This window comes from Lepidochelys kempii, chromosome 2 (genome assembly GCF_965140285.1).
Source record: "Lepidochelys kempii isolate rLepKem1 chromosome 2, rLepKem1.hap1, whole genome shotgun sequence".
Classification (NCBI taxonomy): domain Eukaryota; kingdom Metazoa; phylum Chordata; order Testudines; family Cheloniidae; genus Lepidochelys; species Lepidochelys kempii.
The window spans coordinates 10,198,794-10,219,940 of record NC_136381.1 but is presented as its reverse complement, the minus strand read 5'-3'; the positions used below and the strand labels follow the sequence as shown (position 1 = coordinate 10,219,940).

At 40.5% G+C, this 21,147-nt stretch overlaps 1 protein-coding gene across 3 annotated transcripts in view; it reads right to left on the bottom strand.

Moving 5' to 3' along the window:
* Positions 1–20,710, bottom strand: part of TRAPPC9 (trafficking protein particle complex subunit 9) — an 831,265-nt gene extending 810,555 nt beyond the window's left edge. For 2 of the 3 annotated variants that reach the window (XM_073330052.1, XM_073330055.1), the window contains exons 1-2: positions 20,535–20,686; positions 14,126–14,726 (exon numbers count right to left, since the gene is read on the bottom strand). In XM_073330052.1, the coding sequence (XP_073186153.1) occupies positions 14,126–14,709 (584 nt within the window). In that variant the 5' untranslated portion in view covers positions 14,710–14,726; positions 20,535–20,686. Of the gene's footprint in view, positions 1–14,125; positions 14,727–20,534 lie in introns of all 3 variants that reach the window. The other variant, XM_073330054.1, reaches the window with a different exon arrangement.
* Positions 20,711–21,147: the final 437 nt, after the last annotated feature.

Genomic DNA, 21,147 nt, shown 5'->3' with positions numbered 1-21,147 from the left:
AGTGAGATCATCACTTCAACAGTCTCTGAATCCAAGTGCTTAAGTGACTTCCACCAGTTCATTCATGTGACTTTGTTCAGAACATCAGCAAACATATTTCTTGACTGGTTCTTATTCCCAAACTGGGATTCTTTTACGGCCTGCTGCCATGATAGGTTTTCCCTTCTAGTGAGAGAATTGTATGGTAGACCTCAAATCAGTGAAGGCTACACTCAGAAAGACTTCAAGACTTCTGGAATATGCTGCTCAAACAGTTTCACTTTTGTTTCTATTGCCTGTCCCTCCCTTCTCACATTTCCAGACTTCTTCTCTTTGTCCAGATCTATTTCGCCCTCAACAATCTTCTATTCACTGAACTTGTTAAAACTTTGCACTTTTAGAGAGGTAAGGGATTGACTTTGTGTACACAAATTTGCAGAGGGAAAACAGGGTTGAAGTCTTATTTCTCACCTCTACATATTTATTTAAAAACATTTTTGCTGTTAACAAGCATGTTATCTCTGGGGAGATAATCCACAGTCTGAGAATTGCAAAGCTAAGCATCTCTGATGGTATCTTCTAGACTGAGCACTGCGTTCCGTTGGGTGGATAGAAAGATTATGTAGGTTAATCTATACAGAAGCCCCTGGAACCCCATAAAATTTGATCCCTAATCCATGAACTGTTGGGACTCATTTACAAAACTTTTCTTAAACATTACATAAATCTATTCTCATACTGTAGAATTAGAATTAATAATCCACAATGAAATATCTTTGAGCTATAATAGTTTTAATTAAGATACATCTTAAATAAGTTTTTCCTCAAAAAGCATTTTATTAAAAAAATTGATTTTTTTTAATTTAAAAAAATCATTGATTTTTATCTACCCTGCAGAGCAGCTTTTTTTTTTGGATGCCTCCCACTTCTCCATGTTCAGTGCCAGCAGAGATTTATTTTACACTTTCTGATCTGTGAACAGCCTTTCTTGAAAGCTCATCAGCTGTTCCTGATACTTTCCATTTTTCAGACCCGTTAATCTTTGTCATATCCTTCATAGTGCTCCAATTTTCTTCCACACTGATGGATTTAATATATTTTCCCATTCTATATTGCCACCTCCTCCATTATCTTTCTTAATATGCATACATTTGTTTTCTTAAAATCCAAGGCTGTTATTCTTTATTATTTTTAATTCAAGCATCTTGTAACCACTATTCATATTCTCAGTCCCTTCCTATCAATGAGTAAGTAGTAAATCCAGGGTTGCTTATTCTCTAGTTAGATTCACTACTTTCTGGATCACTGAGAGGCAGCACGGATGAGTACAAAAATGGAACTCCTGAATAATAATCCCAGATCTGCCACTGACATGCTGTGAGAACTTGGGCAAGTTACTGAGGTAGAGAGGCTGAGTATTTTGAACTATTAAACAGGGATAACACCATTTACCTACCATATAGGCATGTTGAAATAATTAATGTTTATACAGCACTATGAAATCTTTGATGATCCATATAAATGTTTCCCAAAAGACATCTGATTTGTAGGTCTGGCCTTCTCTTCCCTGAAGACCACTCTTTTACTTAACAACTAAAAGAAATAACCATCAACCCCAAGTTCAGTTAACAGGTTTCAGAGTAACAACCGTGTTAGTCTGTATTTGCAAAAAGAAAAGGTGTACTTGTGGCATCTCCTTTCATATAAATAATCCAACCTTACCATCTAAAAATTAAACAGTAACAAAGTCTTCATTTCAGAATCCAATTTAAGTTAGAAGGAATCCTATAAATTTCAGCTAAGATTTACAGAGTATATATGGACTAACCCTAAAGCAGAGATTCTCAAACTGTGGTCCGCAGCTCCATTCAGGTGCTCTGGAGATAGTTCCCTCTAAGGTGCATGCTTGGACAGCCGCACATGAGAGAATGAAGGGCCACCCACCTAATTAGTGGAGCCACACAGGTGTGGCTTCACTAATTAGGTGCCTTGACTCTGGAGGAGACTCACATGTAAGGTGAGGTAGTGGCCTTGAGATAAGAGGCAACAGGAGGCAGTGGGGTGAGAAGAGGAGTTGGGGGGGAAATTTGGGATGTGCAGGGCTGCGGCAGCCAGAGAAAAAGGCAACCTTCCCCAGCTCCAGGTCTGCAGCTGCGGGGGAGACCCCCTTCACTCCTCCCCAGCCCCAGCGAGAGGACACAATCAATCACATTAGAAAGGTAAGACTACGGATATTAAAAATATGAGTTGTGCACTTTTATTTGTAGAAAAATAAATTAAGGTTTTTTTATATAGCGCTTTTATGCAAAGTGCTATACAATAGTTACCTAACAGTACAAACAACATTTGGAAAGATCATTAAGTTCTCCACCAAGACCCTCAGCAATTTTCAAGTGGTCCGCAGGAAAAAAAAAAGTTTGAGAACCACTGCCCTAAAGAATTTGAAAGAGTGTAATAGGGACCTCAGGAAAATTTACAGAGCACTTCATATGAACTGGTACACCTCCTTACGAAAAAATGGGAAAACTCAAAGTAAAATTCTGTGGAAACATGATAATAGCAGAGATTGATGCCTCTAACAGCAGCAATTGCATTTGTTGTGACTAAATTCAATTCATGACAACATTTTAAAAAACAGAACTTAACATCTAAACCCATGAACTGACTTTTTTTTTTATTATTTTATCAAAGTAAAATGTATTCACATTACATTTTTCTAATGCTGACCTTTTCTGTAGGTAGAGGCCTCAAACCCTGCAACAGTAGCTGGGTGCAGCAGCTGAAACAGTGAAATGTAATCATTTTTTCTAGTGCAGTAGCGCCCAGAAACCCCTAATCAGGTACAGGGTGCCACTTCGCTAGGCACTACACAAACAGTCTTCTTGCCACAATGAGCATGCAATCTAAAGTGACAAATAAATGAGAAGGGGAGTGGGACAAAATATGCAAGCTAAGTGGCTAGGGCAATGATAAACAAATGGAAATAACTTTTTTTTTTTGCCCTAAGGAAAACTTGAGTGTTGGGGGAGAGGGGATCAAAATATGTATATTGCTATACTTTAAAAATATATATACATTGCTGTCATAAATATAAAGGGTAAACACCTTTAAAGTCCTCCTGGCCAGAAGAAAAACCCTTTCACCTGTAAAGGGTTAAGAAGCTAAGATAACCTCGCTAGCACCTAAGCTAAGATAACCTCGCTGGGGGGGGGGGGGCGGACACGGGACAAAGGGTCTGTGTGATGCTTTTGCCGGGACCAGAGCAGGAATGCAGGTCAGAACTCCTGTAAAAAGTCAGTAAGCCATCTAGTTAGATATGCGTTAGATTCTGTTTCGTTTAAATGGCTGATAAAATAAGTTGTGCTGAATGGAATGTATATTCCTGTTTTTGTATCTTTTTGTAACTTAAGGTTTTGCCTAGAGGGATTCTCCGTGTTTTGAATCTGATTACCCTGTAAGGTATTTACCATCCTGATTTTACAGAGGTGATTCTTTTACTTTTTCTTTAATTAAAATTCTTCTTTTTAGAACCCGATTGCTTTTCATTGTTCTTAAGATCCAAGGGTTTGGGTCTGTGTTCACCTATGCAAATTGGTGAGGAATTTTATCATCAAGCCTTCCCCAGGAAAGGGGGTGTAGTGCTTGGAGGGATATTTGGGGGGGAGGAGAGACATTTCCAAGTGGGCATTTCCCCTGTTCTTTGTGTAACACTTTGGTGGGGGCAGTGTTAAACCTAAGCTGGTAAGAATAAGCTTAGGGGGTCTTTCATGCAGGTCCCCATATCAGTACCCTAGAGTTCAGAGTGGGGAAGGAACCTTGACAATTGCACATAAAGGACAGCCCCTTAACCTAACCATCAGAATTTTGCCATTTTTAGCAAGTATCTGGGAAGAAATGGACTTTAAGGGGTAATATGGAAGAAAGTGGCAGAGATGTCTATGGGAGAACCAGACAGGTAACCAACCAAAGCTAATATTACTGTCGCAGAAGTAGCAGCAGAGGACATCACACAGTGAGATAAGAAAATATGCCTTCTGTTGCTACTGCCCATCCAGAAAGACTGGAAATGACCTCTCCCCACTATCCAATCTTCTTAAAAGCCCCTCATACACATCACATCGGATCCATGACTGGGGTGATGAGAGGGACAAGTAGTGGGACTGAATCCAAGGACCTTACCCATTTTGTCCCACAGCTGTCAAGGAAACTGCAGCACTTGCATTACCCTTTTTAAATTTCCATTAAATGTATACTTTATAAAGATGGCTGAAACAAAAGGAAACAGGAAGAAATTTTTGAGTGAAAGCTAAGGCTGCCTCTCACTATGAGGTGCAAGACTATGTCAAGTTTTAACCAGATTTCAGCACAGGTTCAGAATTTTTCAGATTCTGTGGAAATATGTCTCATTCTAATATTTAGTATTGTCTGCTGTGATATAAACAAATTATAATTGGGACTGAGAGCAGAGGAGAGGAGAGATTAGAAGAATTTTGCTAGTACCCATATTTTTGGAATAAAAACGTAAGACTATCTAATCATTGCTATTTTAGTTTTGTTTGTAATATCTCCAACCTATCTCTACCTCAATAACACATTCCTTAGAATGAAGGACACTTGGCATTACTTTTTCTTTCAAATTATGATCTGTAGTTTCTCTTAATTAGAAAGTTTACTTTTTAATTCATTTTCATCCGAGTACTTCTCTCCCATATTAACCAATATATCAAGCTGTCATGACCAATAATTCGACAATAGTTGCTTTTCAAATGTTGGTGTTACAGCCAGGAATCCAAACTTTTGCTGAATTTGAAGGATAGACAAAATATCTTTTAACAGAGAACTATATTAAAGCTACGCTTCACAAAAGATGCAAATTCTCAGTTTAAAGCAAAGTGCTAACAATCAATACTTTAGCAGGAATGGTTTAAAAATAAAGATGTATGAATTTTAAGACACAAAGTAGAAATAAAAAATGCAGCTAATTGCAATGCATAGTTTTATGAAAAAAGAAAATGTAAAGTAAGTTGCTTCTAGTTACTGCTGTCTGGACTATGCTAAGCAGACTCATTTTCACTTGTTTTATAAGTCTGATGCAAAAAAATAATAAAATTTTGCTCCATTGGACATTACCATTTGCTCATTTGTTCTTTGATTTCAAAGATTATACATGAAATTAAATAAAGAGCAAGTGATTCACTCAGTGTACAGCTATATTAGTTCTGCCTTTAAAATAATAAATGCTGCCAAAAAATGTATTTTAAATAAATGTACTAGACCCCAAAGATCAGAAGACAGTCACAATAACTAATATTTTCCAGATTGATATTTAGCTCCTAAATATCACTTCTCATGAATATATCTCAAAGTTCTTTACAAAAGAAGTATCATTACCCCCAATTTACAGAGTGAGAAATTGAAGCAGAGAGGTGACGTTAGTTGCCCAAAGTCACCCAGCCAGTCATTGACAGCAGCAGGAGTAGAACCAGGTCTGCAGAGTCCCAGTGCAGCGCCCTATCAACTGGTTCACACTCCCTCCCCAAGATATACTGCGTTAGGAAATTATTTACATTGGGGACATGTGGTTTTATATATTCAACACATAAATACATTCATTTCCTGCAGCAAAGCCCAGGTATCAATAAATGCTGCTCATATAAAATAACTGACATCTCCATTAAAAACACCCATTTTTAAATAACTTTATAATTCATTGTTGTTTATGAAGAACTAAGTTATCCAAGTGAACAATTTTTATAGTGGTTACAACAATGTGCAGTTTTTCCAACTTGTGCTTGAATACTACACAAATGTCTCTGCCAAGTGAAAAGGTAAACATTCATGTAAACAAAATCCACCCTCAACACACAGATAAAACTTAATTCACCAGATGCTTGAGGTTTTTGTTTGGTTTTATTTTTAAAGTCACCCAGCTACAAAAAGGGTCAGTAAAAACATTAATTCAGAACTAGACTGAAAAAATGCTAGTCTGTAATCAAATGTATAATATTATATTTATTGCTAAAAAATAAAAATCACTTTTTTGGTGATTTCCTCCAGTGTAAATAAATCATGAAATAAATTATTTGTCCCAGCTAGTGATGCTATGTGGCCTGAAATGAAGAAATTAGTGCAAAATCTTACAATATAATAAGGAGGTTATACCTTTTCTTTTTTTTCTTTCGGGGTGGGGGGGAAGAAGAGATGCATTGGTTGGTTAATCATGAGTCACCAGTGTTCTGGTTCCCTGTGGTCTAAGCCAATTCCCACATAGTGACAGGGGTCAGAAGTCATTTTCTACATTCTCTCAGAGGGAGTGGCATGAGTAGAGAGCCACCGTACTTGCTTGCTCTTCCTTTTCCCCCATAATGCAATCCAAGATTTTTGATGGACAGTGACTGCTGAAAACACCAGATGAAAAAGCACCCCATCCACCAAAAATACTGGCCAGTGGTAGCAAGTCCACTAATCCTATCCCAAATCATAAAGGGTGTTGTCACTTACAGGACTACATGGTCTTATGCGATACCCCACAGCTTCACATAACCATTCCAAACCTGAATCTTTGAAGGTTCCCCACGCACTAGAGTTACATGTGGTTGACTACTGCAAGGCTGGCTTACAATGTGCTTTCAAATATAGTTCCATCTTTATGCAGTAGCTCTTATGTTTTTAAGAAACAAAATCCTCTTAAGAAGTAAGAATCAGTATTGTTTTGGGAGCACTGTGGAGTGCCAGTGGAAAACAGAACGCTTGTCTGCTACACACTAAAACAGTTAACACTAACAGCCACTGTAGTGCCTTCATCAAACTTGCTTACCTTATTCTGGGTGTCCACATTTCTGGTTTAACGTCAAGCACCTCATCAACTTGCATGTGCAGGACACAATACATACTTCTGTGCCACTTCTGGTGATAAAACCAGAAGGCAGAGTCCTGGCCACTTCCGTCCCCACCTGATCCCATGTACATCTGGTGCATATATATTGCAGCCATGCATTTGACTTTATACGCATTGCTCTGTTCCTCCCCTATTTCACTATTTCTCCAGCTAAAATTGCCCAAGGTGACTGCCATAATTATGTGCAAAATTCAGAATGGGCAAAAGTGTTGAATCATTAAATTCCAAACTAGAAGTAAATTTCACCACAAACCATTTAGCAAAAGTTTGGAGGAGTTTCTGATTCTTCAGAACATCAGAAAACAAACCTGAAGATTCAAAAACCATGCAAAATGAATTGGCAAAGTTTTCATGCAAAATGCTGCCAAAAAAAAATTCCCACCAAATTCAATCGATTCCCAATTCCGGTTAGCATGCATAACAACAAATATCACTGTTCATAACATTATTGAGCCTTTAAAAATCCAGCTACAGCATTTAATTTCCATCACTGACAGAACTTTTGAATTTTGAAAACAAACACAGGCAGTAGCTTCATGGCTTTGAAGTTTACAAAATAAAGCAGTTTCCAGAGGTCAGCAGCCATCTCAGCAAATTGTGTGTATTCTACAAAAAAAAATTCCAGCACTGCCATCAAATAGAATTGCCATATGCTAAAAGAAGTGAACTCATGATAATAACGGTCCAGCGGTAATTCTTAGTTGTACTGGAAAAACATACACAAGCAACACTCAACTATGTAATGAAGACAGAATGGAAAGGCAGCACATGAAAGCTAACTAATTTTAAATATAATCTATCACAGCCTACCTTTTCAGACCCAACAACAAACTCACAGGGCAGTATGAGAGGAAAAAAAGAAAAAGAAAGAAAGGAACAAAACAAAAATTAGAAATATACAAGAACAGAAAAAAATTAAATAGGCACATATACATGTACTCAGATTTCACACAGTTTGACAAAGAGCAGTGAACAAATCCCACCTACTATATGTTAACATTAGAAAAGCAATACATCTATATAGGATATTGGGTGATGAGAGCGCAAGACCCATGTTAAGTAGATGTCTTACTAGTTCAAAGTCAACAATGTAATAGTGCCCACACTGAGTTGATGTGAATAACAAACATTAAAATAATCTGGGCCCAACAGACTAGAAACACTAGCTTTTTTTTTTTTAATTGAAAACCAGGGAAACCTAGAAAAAGTTATCAAACAGCGGTGGCTGAAATGGTCAAGGAGGGAATGACTTCAACAGAAATGGTCTCATACAAGGACTTGAAAACAATCAGAGTACTACACACCGCTTCCTACTTCTCATCTGCTAAGCAAGCATTTTACCATTTAAGCTAATTCTCCAACACAAATACTGTAATTAGGCTTAGAAGGATTAGATTTTTATCAGTAAATGTCACTAAACATCGATTTTACCATACACATAAACCTATGAAAAAATATTTCCATCAATGATCATCTAAATTTATAAATAGGCAAACTAAGAAAAAGGCTGCTTGAGAAATATCAGAGTATGACTTAAGGATATTTACTTTGTATATTTTGACATGATGTTGACAATTTGTATTTTAACAACTATAAAGCTAATTTTCTGAATCTCAATGTCTGTCAAATAATTTGACTCCCCCACAATTTCCCAACTATGAAGATTTTAAATTGATAGTTTTTAGCCCTTTATTTTAGAACATATTTTATCCACTGAAATTATTTTTAAAAAAAATTCAATTCTGCCAAGCCTACTTGTAATGTTCCCTTGATATCACCACTCTCAGTATAGAACCTGGGAAACAGTATCATCTACCAGGTACACAAGTAAGCTGCTAGAAGAAACAGATCTCAACTCTGCCTTCCTCTCAACAGCATCTAGTGTCTCTGGACTACAAAGCATGAAATGACTCTTGCCCTAGTTTGTAAGAGCTGCATTTAGGCAGCCAGTTCGGTTACAATAATCATCCACCTCAGCAGCGAATATTACTTCTTGACAATGAATGTGAGTGAAACATGACTGCACTGATCCTAGCCATCTATTCCTAGTCAGCAGGTTAATGTGGTCCAAGCTTATAACGCACAGTCTTTGACGGGAAGTGCGCTAGCCTGAAAGGATATTAATTGATTATCATACACATTTTAAAGAGAGTGGTCACTTTAGATGGGCTATTACCAGCAGGAGAGTGAGTTGGGGGGGGGGGCGCGGAGGGTGAGAAAACCTGGATTTGTGCTGGAAATGGCCCAACTTGATGATCACTTTAGATAAGCTATTACCAGCAGGAGAGTGGGGTGGGAGGAAGTATTGTTTCATGGTCTCTGTATATATAATGTCTTCTGCAGTTTCCACAGTATGCATCCGATGAAGTGAGCTGTAGCTCACGAAAGCTCATGCTCAAATAAATTGGTTAGTCTCTAAGGTGCCACAAGTACTCCTTTTCTAATTGAATTGAGGGGTTTAAAATATTCTCTCAGTTGAACGTACATAGGTATTATGGTATGACCAAAAATTACCCTGGCGTGTTTCATCTTGGTGATGTGTAACTCACTAATTTCAGTTGAGATATTTTCTACATGGACATACTAACCCGGCTCATTTGATATGGGGTATATCTCTAGCCTTCAGATGAGTTGGCGTCTGTGAGGGCTTATCAACTGTAATTGCAAATTTGAGAGTTGCAGGGAAAGATATACTTCCCACATATTAAACAACAATCTGTAACCAAACGATCAGAGGTGCACTGAGGCATCAAATCCCTCTGTGCAATATTTGGTGATATTCTAATGCAGTCATTTGCATCAAGCCAGGGCAATATTCAGGCCCTAGCAGCAGTTAACAGTATATAAACTATATGAAGCTAGAACACCTCATTGTCTCCACAGAAAGAGATGAGAGTGGAGAAAAGGAGTTCTAACTTGGGGGAAGAGAAACCCCAACCACTGTAAAGAGGCCATCTTTGCCTCCCACCTTTCATCAGTTTGTAGTAGCTGGAAGTACTGAAGAGTGTCTCATGGTTTGTTCCACCATCCAAATAAAGTTAGTCTGGTCTTTCATCATTTAAACTCATAATCTCTACCATCACACGTGCATACCCTCAAAATTGAGAAAAGAAAAAAAAATCTTTCCCTATAGTTTAAAAAAAAAAAAAAGATAAAGTTGCAATGTACAGCTTTAAACAATGATTCCCATTTGGCTAGTGAATTATAGGCACTATACAACATAACATGCTACATTATAGACACGTTTTATTGTGAGCTAAATAGTGAGAAGAAACTGGACTAGCATTTCACCTTTGAAGATTTATGTTCAAATACTCTGACTCAAAAGTGTAAATTGATGTTATGGTTTCAGTCCAGTTCATACATAGGTGATAGTCTGGAGTTTCTGTACAGTAGCCTACAAGAGCTGCAATATTACAAGGTAGGTTCAAAGTGCTCTGGAAGATCTGTGCAAAGAAGCCCACAAAAGGTATACTTATTACATCATTTCTGGATCAAGCCAGGGCTGTCAGTCTTTCACTTTCACAAGCAGTGAAAGAATAAAAAGACACAAAATGCCTTTATCTTACTTAAATATAAACAAGAATTAATGAGGCTGGGCGTGGGAGGGTTCCAATGCGAAGGGGTATAACTGAACTTTTCTGGGACTATAACTTTCTCAGCTCTACTAAGAAACTGAAAAATTTTGCTAAGAAAGTGACCACAGGTTCCAGCTATTCAGTATATCTTATTTTGCTAAAATATTACCCAAAATGCTAATTTGAATGGAAGCTTTTAAACACCTTTCATGTGCAATTTAAATATAATCCAGATGTTTTACAACAGAATCAAAAACGCCAGCGCAAAATAACGCTGAACAAAAAAAATTTGGAAATTATGGTTTATCAAGTCTTTCTAGTATAATTTTTAAATTGAAGATTTACGATAGAAGTTGGAATACTTACTGTCTTCTTAACGACATGGTGATGCTAACTGCAGAAACACTGTAGTTAAAAAGGCACCCATTGCTTGAACCAATTTAAAAGCTACTCTCTACAGTAACTCCTCGCTTAACGTTGTAGTTACGTTCCTGAAAAATGCTACTTTAAGCAAAATAATGTTAAGCGAATCCAATTTCCCCAAAAGAATTAATGTAAATGGGGGGATTAGATTCCAGGGAAATCTTTTTCGCCACACAAAAGACATAATATACATATACAGTATAATTTTTAAATAATTGTAAACTATTTAATACTGTACTCACTAATGATGACTGAGAAGCTTGGTTGAGGCAGGGGCGTAGTGGGGTGGGAGAGCGGCAGCTTGCCCCGCTCTGCCCACCCAGTGTTCCTGCCGGACAGCGGGGTTGGTGGGGGGGGCGGAGAATTGCCCCACCGCGCCCGGTGTTCCAACTGGGGAGCAGGAGTGGGGTCTTGCCCCATTCCATCCACCCGGGGCTCCTGCTGGGGAGCCGGGTCGGGGGCTTGCCCACTCCCCGGCTGGAATGCCCCCCACGCCCCGACCGAGCTCCCCGACTGGTACGCCCGGCAGAGCGAGCCAAACAACCTTATAATGGAAAACTGCGTGACTTTAAACGAGTATGTTCTCTAATAGATCAGAAACCTAATAAATGAAACAATGTTAGCCAGGACGACTTTTAAGTGCAGAGTTACTGTATTACATCAGGTTCAGCATGGCGATATGAGCACCTAAGATACCACTAAAACTGTAAGCCAATGTGTCCAAAGCATGTACTACACCAGAGCTGGGATGGAAGGTCCCATTGGCAACTTGCCAAGAACAACTATTTCGGTTTTAAGCATATGTAACAAATGAAAACTAAATGCAACAATGCATGTCTGCTTGGATCTACACTTTCCTATGATGAAAGGAACGTGCACTGATTGCTGTTTGAGTTCCCTACCGTTTTAGAATTTCATGGGTCACATTTGGCCCTGGGACTGCACTATAATCACCTCTAGTAAATAACCATTTTGGCATAACACCTTTAACTTTTGGAAACAAGTATTCTGTTACATTACACACAGTGTAAAGGGGCTCACTTAACGTCAAGTATCAGCGGGGTAGAGGTGTTAGTCTGTATCCACAAAAACACCAAGGAGTCCGATGGCACCTTAAAGACTAACAGATTTATTTGGGCATAAGCTTTTTTACCCACGAAAGCTTATGACCAAATAAATCTGCTAGTCTTCGAGGTACCACCAGACTCCTTGGTGTTTTCATCTCATGTCACTTTATTCTAAAGTGATTAACGCCACAAATACTGTTGAAAGTTTTTAGACAATACTCCTAAAGAAGTTTTATTTTATTCAAAAATAGGAATTCTATTGCCCTGACCTTGTCACTATGTTCAGCCTAGACCAGTGGTTCCCAAACTTTAACAACCTGTGAACCCCTCTCACTAAAATGTCAAGTCTCACGAACCCCCTCCTAAAAATGAATATTTCCAGGGATTTTCTCCTTTACCCGAGTATAAATTATAAAAGCAGTGAACTTAGAAATATAAAATTAGTTTTTATGACAGGCTTATTACACACTATTATTTATCATTACAGTATTGTTATTACATTATGAAAACAGCAACACTCTTCCAAGAGCTCACTTTCGTAGCTTGTGTTTCATCGAGGAGTATCAGATGTGAAACAGCATGAAGGTATTTAAGAAGCCAACGCAAAGAGTTTCTCCTACACAAGCATTCAGGTCTTGAGCAGTCCAGGCAAAGAACACACATTACAACAAAGCTTAAACTTGTTTTTAAAATTATTATGAAGAACAATACTAGCTGCTGATTTAAATTTTAAAAAAACAACAAAAAAAATCCACCTCCCTTTCCATTTCTTATAAGGAGTCTTGAAGGAGTCTTCTCAGTGTGATAGATATGCTTGCTTTGATCTGCTTAGCTCTTGGAAGTCCAGGGGCTCCGTGCTGCTGGCCGCATTCTGCACGGGGTCCCTGGGGCAGCTCTCCCGCCCGAGAACTCACTGTAACATTTTACAAACCCCAGTTTGGGAACCACTAGCTAGATCAACAGTCTACAGCTGAGTAATGCATCGCCTACATGGGTTTGTCTACTTTACAGAATTTTACTACCTGTACACAGTATGAAGAATTGAGTTACATGACAATATTGACCATGACAAATCACATTCAGTATGAGACAGTTAAACCCTTCTAGGACCAAACAGAAAGTTGAGGGAGATGCAGAGTAACTAAGCAGCAGAGACACACACCCCCTAGGTAGCAACCTGTAGCATGTACACCAGAGTAGATTTAGTGGTGGCCTACAAATTTAATCAGACCCCTAACTGCACAATGTTGATGTAACCGACAGAGTCCCTAAAACAGCTAAAGTACCCTGTTAAGAGTTTCAGCACTCTCCCCTTCCCCAGCAGCTGGAAGGAGTGGGGGTTAGCATCTCATTTGGGTTTTGCCCCTGAGCAGTGAAACACCCAAGCTCTTTCACACCTGTCTCTGGCTAGCTGGTTTATTTCTCTAGCTAACAGGTGTCTGGTAAAACTTTCAAACACTATGGCTGGAAGGCATGGATAGAGATGGCTGGGAAATATTGATGGGATGTTCGAAACGTAAAGTATAGAGAAAGGTTTCAGGGTTGGGGTGGAAGAAGAAAGGAATAGTGAGAAAATATGAGAATAGGGAAAAGAACACAAAGTAAGAAAGAGAAAGAAATGAGAGGAGGGAAAGAGAAGGAGGAAACAAATACTGAAGACAATTCACAAAGATAGACCATAGTTTTATTATAGGAATGCAAAAGAAGTGGAGGGAAGACAGTAAGGACAGGAAGACAAAAGCAAGGAATGTAGTAAATAGGGTTAGTAAGATAGTACACAGCAAAATATGTAAAATTAATTTTACTCCAGTTTATTGATCAATTTAATACATTAATTTATAATATTCATCCAGTTCTATAGCTAGTCAAATTCCATTCAGCAAAAATAACTAGAGGTAGAATCTGTCAAACCTATTCAATTACTTTTTTAATAACTATTTGATGAGCCCTACAAATTAAATTTAAAAATATGAATAGAAAGTTAATTAACAAGGTAAGAAAATTAAACATAGTCCACTAGTAAATAAAGTAAGTTCCCTTACATTACAGAAGATACAGCCTTGAGGAAGCGGTGTTACTGGTGCCACAGGCATTTCTTTACGCGGACGAATAGGCTTAGTCCTTGAGCTAGCATCAGGTAAATTTTTCAAGCCCTGTTAGGTTGTAAATAAGCTACTTACCTACTATCAGTATCCAGACCTACAAAGTCCTTTTTTTCAAAAGGGACACACAGAAGTGGGATCTTGTCACCAGATTTATCAGTGGCCCTGTCAAGACGTTTAGATTCCAGTACAATGAAGAGAGATTCAATAAAATCTTCTATTCTCTTCTCCACAGTTTCACACTCATCATAACTAGGGTAAAATGCCACATCTGTGCGGGGCTGCTCTGCAACTTCTCCTTGAAGCCCAAAGACAAACAATCGGGAATCATAGAGTGTAGAACCATATATTTCCTTCTGAAGGTGGAATTTTTCAAAAGTTTGGGGCCAATCCTTTGCAGAGGAACAGTCTGTTATGATTATGAGCCCCACAACCTTCCGATGTGTCTGAAAATCCCCCCATTCATTGTTTTCCGGAGGGTAGTGATGTCTATAGCGGATATATAGCACACGCTGGGAGTCACGAACATTAATCTGACTCACGGTTGAAATTCGTTTGTAGATCCTAAAAAAGTTTTCTTCAGGGACAATCCCAACTGGCTGGACCACAACCAGGAGAGTTTGATGGTCCTCAGCACACTGCATGTAGTCAGGAACGCTCATTATGCATCAATTATAGTCTAATAAAAAGAAAAAATATTAATTATTTTCAGAGGAGTGGATGGCACTTGGAAAAAAAAGTCAGGGTGCAGACACCTAACGAGTCTGCACCCTGCGGTCTCAACCCTAAAACCCTTTGTCACAGAAAGCAGAGCTAAAACCCCCATTCCGAAATAAAAATCCATAAATAAGACGAGGTTAAAGTACAACCTATCGTTGTTATCCTTGTCCTTCCTATACCTCACTTGCCTGGTTTGTTATCCCTTAATGGGTTATGTTTAATTTAGAGCCTAATCTTGCAAACACTTATGCACATGCTTAACATTAAGCATATGAGTAGTTCCATTGACTACACAGAGATTACTCACATAAAACAAGGCATTTGCATTAATGATTGCAGGCTCTGGGCCTAAATTAATAAGTGTTATTTATGGAAGTACTGCCACTGGCAACAATTACATGCATTATTCAAAACCGTTTTCCATTCCATAAGCTACCGTGCTAGTTGTTTGAGGGAGCAAAGACTGGAAAGAAGTTAGTAGAGGTCAGCTATGGACAATATTAAACAAATTTTTAACTCAACTTCAAGAATGACAAAAATACATACAGAAATATTTCTAAAAGCAGATTTTCCTAAAATGCTGTATCTGCTGCAAAAGAATGGTGCTACCTAAACATGTTTTGCATTCCCCCATCCTGCCATTAGTGTTTTATATTTCTAAGGAAATAAATGAAAGAACTGTAGAGAAAGGGACAAAGGTAAAGGAAAAAAGGGTAAAGGATCTGTCATGTATTACAAATGGCTCCAGGGGTTTGAAAAAGAATCATATCCAGTACTGTCAACCTTCTTTCCAAAGAAAAAATCTTACCGTTTATTATACAACAAGATATAATTAGAGTTTAGACATTTCAATGTAGGTAAAAGCAAGATAAATTAACCTAGGGCAATAAAAAAAAAGTTGGTATCCTGACTGAGCACCTCCTTTACAAGTTTCATTCCAACGTAATTTGAAATGGTAAAGATACTAATCCCTGCAAAATAGTTTAATAATGCAAACTCTAACCCTAATAATACTCGACATCTGACAATTTTATTTCTTTCTGTCCCTGTTTTATGCCACACACATTTTCTGTTATCTGAGTGCTGGCTGACTCCAATACAAACTTTAATGCTGAACACTTCCAGATCACATATGTATGTTACAAACTCTCTCAAAGTCATTCCAGATACTGCTGTTTTATCTCCACATCACTACAAATTAAACCACCACTATAGGAGGGACCATACTCTGCTTTACTTTCCTCTTTCTACTAATTCTGCAGCAAACTTATGCTGTCTATTGCCAAAAATAAACTGAACACACGAAAGGGGTAATCTTTGACATGCTGGCGCAGCCATTGCACTGTTTTAAAAAACGTAATAAAAAACAAGACTTGGAGAGCTCACAAATAAAGCAAGGCAATGTAGAAATTAAGAGGCAAGATAGAAGGTGATGAAAACCAGAGAAGGAAGAAAATAACCATTCAAGAATTCATAAAGTTTAAATAAAAGACCTTCCTTTTTGGAGCTATGAGGGCTAAAATGCCCCTTAAATTTATTTACAAAGCAAACCCTACATAACATTGTTAATATCTAATTTGTATAACTGTATCCTTAAGACATGTTGAAACACTGCAATAATTAAAGAGAAATACTGATTTTATATTCATATTACTTTCCCCCACCAGGATTAGAGCTCCCTTGGGCTAAGTACTATTGAAACACATACAAAGACACAGGCCTGGCCTAAAGAGCTTACAAGTGCCAAAGAAAAGCAAAAAGAGGCACCGATCATGTATGTATAGAACAATTAAAAAGTTGTGCACTACTGTAACAGTGTGCAGGAGAACCCAAGTACATGACAAAGACTATTCTAGAACTCAAACATTACGTTTTAGCTTTGATATTTTATTCAACTACTGAAAGCCCATGCTGTGACACAAGGGTAGCAGTTAGGCCAAGTAATCCACCATATGTGCAGTCTCCCTCAGACAACCAATGAGGTCGTTGCATGAAAGTTTGCTGTACAGTAAGGGTGATGATTGATGGAGTTAGGTCTGATATCACAATTGTCTATGACACTTGGCCTGGAATATATGCATACCTCACTGCAGCTGTACAGTGCACAAGTTCTCAAAATGACTGAGAACTTAAAAATTGGACAATAAAAGCCCACGAATCCCAATGATGATTGAACCTGGTGATATTCTAAACCAAAAGAGCTCTCAACCATATTTGTAGCCATTTCCATCGCTTCACATGGACTCAGAGACACTCTGCCACTCTCACTTTGAAGCCTAATCCTGAAATTTATCATACAGATTACAAAATTTCCAGTCAACAGATCTTATAAACAATAACATTGTTTAGAGAGCTATGCCTTTAGAGACTACAGTTATGTTATCCTAAAAATTCATTCGGGTGAAAAAGTGGAAAATTACTGCCTTCTAACTTTAATCTAGTTACTTCTGCAACACTCTGGGTTTGTTTCTTTGTTTTGCAGGGGGGAAGGGAATTTAACTTGGTCACTACTAAACTCAATTCTTGATCCTGAAAGGTGCTCAGCATCTCCTGACAAATACTAAGCACCCACAAGAGGGGATGATGATCTGAAGCACCTCACAAGTTCATGCCCTAAAAACTTGGAAAGGGGGCAAGTGGAGGGGAGACTCATGCTCACAAATTATGTCAGAGAATGAAGTAGCGCCCACAGCAATTATTTTCAATCATTATATATGATATGACCTAGAGGTCTATAAAAATCATGAATGGTGTTGAAAAAGTGAATAGAGAAGTGTCATTTACCCTTTCCTATAATACAAAAAGCAGGGGTCACCCCCATTAAATTAATAGGCAGCAGATTTAATTCAAACAAAAGAAAGTACTTTTTCATACTATGCACAATTAACCTGTGGAACTCATTGCCATGGGGTGATGTGATGGCCAAAAGTTTAACTGGGTTCAGAAAAGAACTAGGTAAGTTCATGGAGGATAGGTCCATCAATGGCTATTAGCCAAGGTGGTCAGAAATACAACCAGATGCTCACAGCAACCCTAAACTTCTAACTGCCAGAAGCCAGCAGGGAAAGATAGGGATGGAGCTCTCCAAATTTGCCCTGTTCTGTACACTCTCCATGAAGTTCCAGTACTGTTGAAGACAACATACTGGGCTAGATGGCCCATTGGTCTGACCTAATATGGCTATTCTTTCTTATTCCAAATCCAGGTAGGACCTGGGGCTGCAACCACAACATACGCTCGAGAAAAAAAAAATCTTTGTATTATTACCTAATAAAACACCCAAATGTTAAGTTTATGTACTCAAGCAAATTATTAGAGGGGAGGGAAAGCTCAGTGGTTTGAGTACTGGCCTGCTAAACCCAGGGTTGTGAGTTCAATCCTTGAGGGGGCCATTTAGGGATCTAAGGCAACTATGGGGGATTGGTCCTGCTTTGAGCAGGGGGTTAGACTAGATGACCTCCTGAGGTCCTTTCCAACCCTGTGATTCTATTTTGAGAAAGTTATACTGGCTCCCTGTTAAATATCATTATGAGGTCAGTTTATGTTAACTGTTACTGGACAGCACTAATACTGTCCCTTATCACAGTATACCCCATTCAGAGCAGAGTTTTAAGGGCTTGTCTGCACTTAAAACACTACACCTGTGCCACTGTAGCACTTCAGTGAGTCGACGGGGAGGGCTTCTACCATCCATGTAGATAATCCACCTTCCCGAGAGGCAGTAATTAGGTTGATGGGAAAATTTTCCCACGGACCTAGCACCGTCTGCAGTGGTGGTTAGGTTGATTTAACCTCATCGTTCAGGGGTGTGGCTTTTTCATACCCCTGAGAGACAGTTATATAAATCTAATTTCCTAGTGTAGACCATGCCAAAGACCCTGGTATAGTATTCCTTGCTTGACAACTAAGGGCTTGTCTACACTTACATTGTATAGTTCTCTAACTTGCTGGCTCAGGGGTGTGAAAAACCACCCCCGAGTGCAGAAAGCCTGAGCACTTTAAAGCACTAGCGTAGACAGGCTCTGAGCGCTGGGAGCCACACTCCCAGTGCTCGGAGCTAATCCCCTCATAGAGGTGGATTACCAGGAGCGTTGGGAGACCTCACACACAAACTCACTCTCCTGCTGGTAATAGCCCATCCAAAGTGACCACTCTCTTTACAATGTGTATGATAATCAAGGTGGGGGGTGAGAAAACCTGGATTTGTGCTGGAAATGGCCCACCTTGATTATCATACACATTGTAAAGAGAGTGGTCATTTTGGATGGGCTATTACCAGCAGGAGAGTGGGGTGGGAGTAGGTATTGTTTCATGGTCTCTGTGTATATAATGTCTTCTGCAGTTTCCACAGTATGCATCCGATGAAGTGAGCTCTGGCTCACGAAAGCTTATGCTCAAATAAATTGGTTAGTCTCTAAGGTGCCACAAGTACTCCTTTTCTTCTTGTGGAACCATTTATCACTGTGCAAAGTGGGTGTAAAACATTTCCAAATCAGAATGACAGAATTTTACACCTACTTTGCACAGTGATAAATGGTTCCACAAGGTGCAGAACAGCAGTGTTTTAGACGCAGGAGCCATTTGACCTTTATGATAGTTTATACATTTTGTTAGGTGGGCAAGACAGCTTATTACTTTTTCCTTTTTACATAAACACTTCAACTTCTCTCTCAGCTGAACTGTCTAACATTGACACCCCCCATTCTTGCTGAGCTTTAAATTCAAACCAAGCAGAAGTTGTCATCCACCTGTGAATTTTTAGAAGGGGGGCCAGGGCAAGCGAATAACCGATACCAACATGCAGCTCAAAAGTACAAGTGGTGTAGGAAAAGATGATTTGTTTATTTATTCTACAAACCAGTACTCAAACTAAGTTTGAAACAACTGCCAAGCTGGGCGGGGTTTCCTTGAGTTATTCAGGCAGGGAAATGTTTACATCTGTAGTTTAGTTTTCACCCTTTATGCTCTTTACTTGCCACATTTGCCTTCAGCTTGGGCAACAAAATAGACCAGCCAATTTCACTTTTTCACAGTGGCTCAGATTCAGGAGGGACTACAGCTGTCTGAAAAGGCTGTTCCCACTGTACAACGCTCTAACAGATAAACCCCAGGGGACCAGAACCACTGCTGTCCAGGGAAACTATGGTGGGAGGAGTGGGGGATGATGGAAGTCCAACAGGAAGCAACTGAGGGCAGGGCAAGAAGGAGCAATGGGAAGAGGGGTACAGTGCAGGAAATGGCAGGGCCCAGGCACCTGGGGAGGAGGGCACCAGGGAAAAGGCAGGCTGCTTAAGTTGGGAGAAGGAGGGCACCCAAGAAAGGGCAGGGGTTCTGGTTAGGAGCGACCCCAGGGAACAGGGCACCAAGGGTGGGGGGCACCAGGGAAAGGGCAGGGATCACAGCTGGCGGGGGACAGGGCGCTGAGAAAGGGAGAGCACCAGGAAAAGGGCAGAAGGGAGCATGGGACAGGGCACCAAGGAAGGGGGGGCAACAGGAAAAGGGCAAAGAACCCAGTGGGGGGGGGTCCAGGGGACCATGCACCAAGGAAAGGGGGCCCAAGGAAAAGGGCAGGGGCCCGGTTAAGGGCAATCCCGGGGGACAGGGCACCGAGGAGGGGGAGCCCAAGGAAAAGGGTGGAGGCCCCAGCTGGGGGGCATCTCGGGGGACAGGACTCCCTAGGTATGAACGGAGGGCAGCTGCCGCTTGGCGCCCCCAGCAGAAGCCCACCCGGGCGCACACCCCCTCGACCAGTCCCGTCCACACTCACAGCGCAGGCTCCGCCGCGGGACCGGGCGTCAATTCAAATCCCCCCGCCCGGGATGGGGAGGGAGGGGGCGGGTAACGCGACGCGGGCCGCGGACACTCACAGCCCCAGCAGGAACCGACTCCGCCTCCTCCTCCGGCCCGGCTCCCAGAAATGGGGGAGGAGCGGAACTGACGCCAACGGCAGCCCAGAGCCTCGCCCGGCCCAGGAGAGCGGCAAAACGGCGCATGCGCCTGCCGGCCCCGACTCTTTCGCGGTCTTTTCCCCTGCCGTTGCTCCTGAGAACGAGGCTACCGGCAAGGCGGGGGGAGGGGAGGAGGTGTGAGAGCCCTCCCAGGGGCTGAGAGAGGTGGGCGGGGGGACGCCGAGGCTGCTGGGTTACCTGGTGGTTTGGCTGGAGCCAGCGGCTGAGGATGAGGGGTGGCTGTCGTTTGTGTCCTGAGCCCCCGTAAACAGACCCGGACACCCCCCCCCCCGTGCCTGGTGTTGTACAGACACAAAGCAAAGTCCCTGCTTCAGAGAGCTTACAAGGGCGTTACCATGGGGAAACGAGTCTCCAGCCCCTGGTCTTCGGGGCAAGACCGTGCCCGTGCTCGCTGCTCTCAGCCGCCCCCCC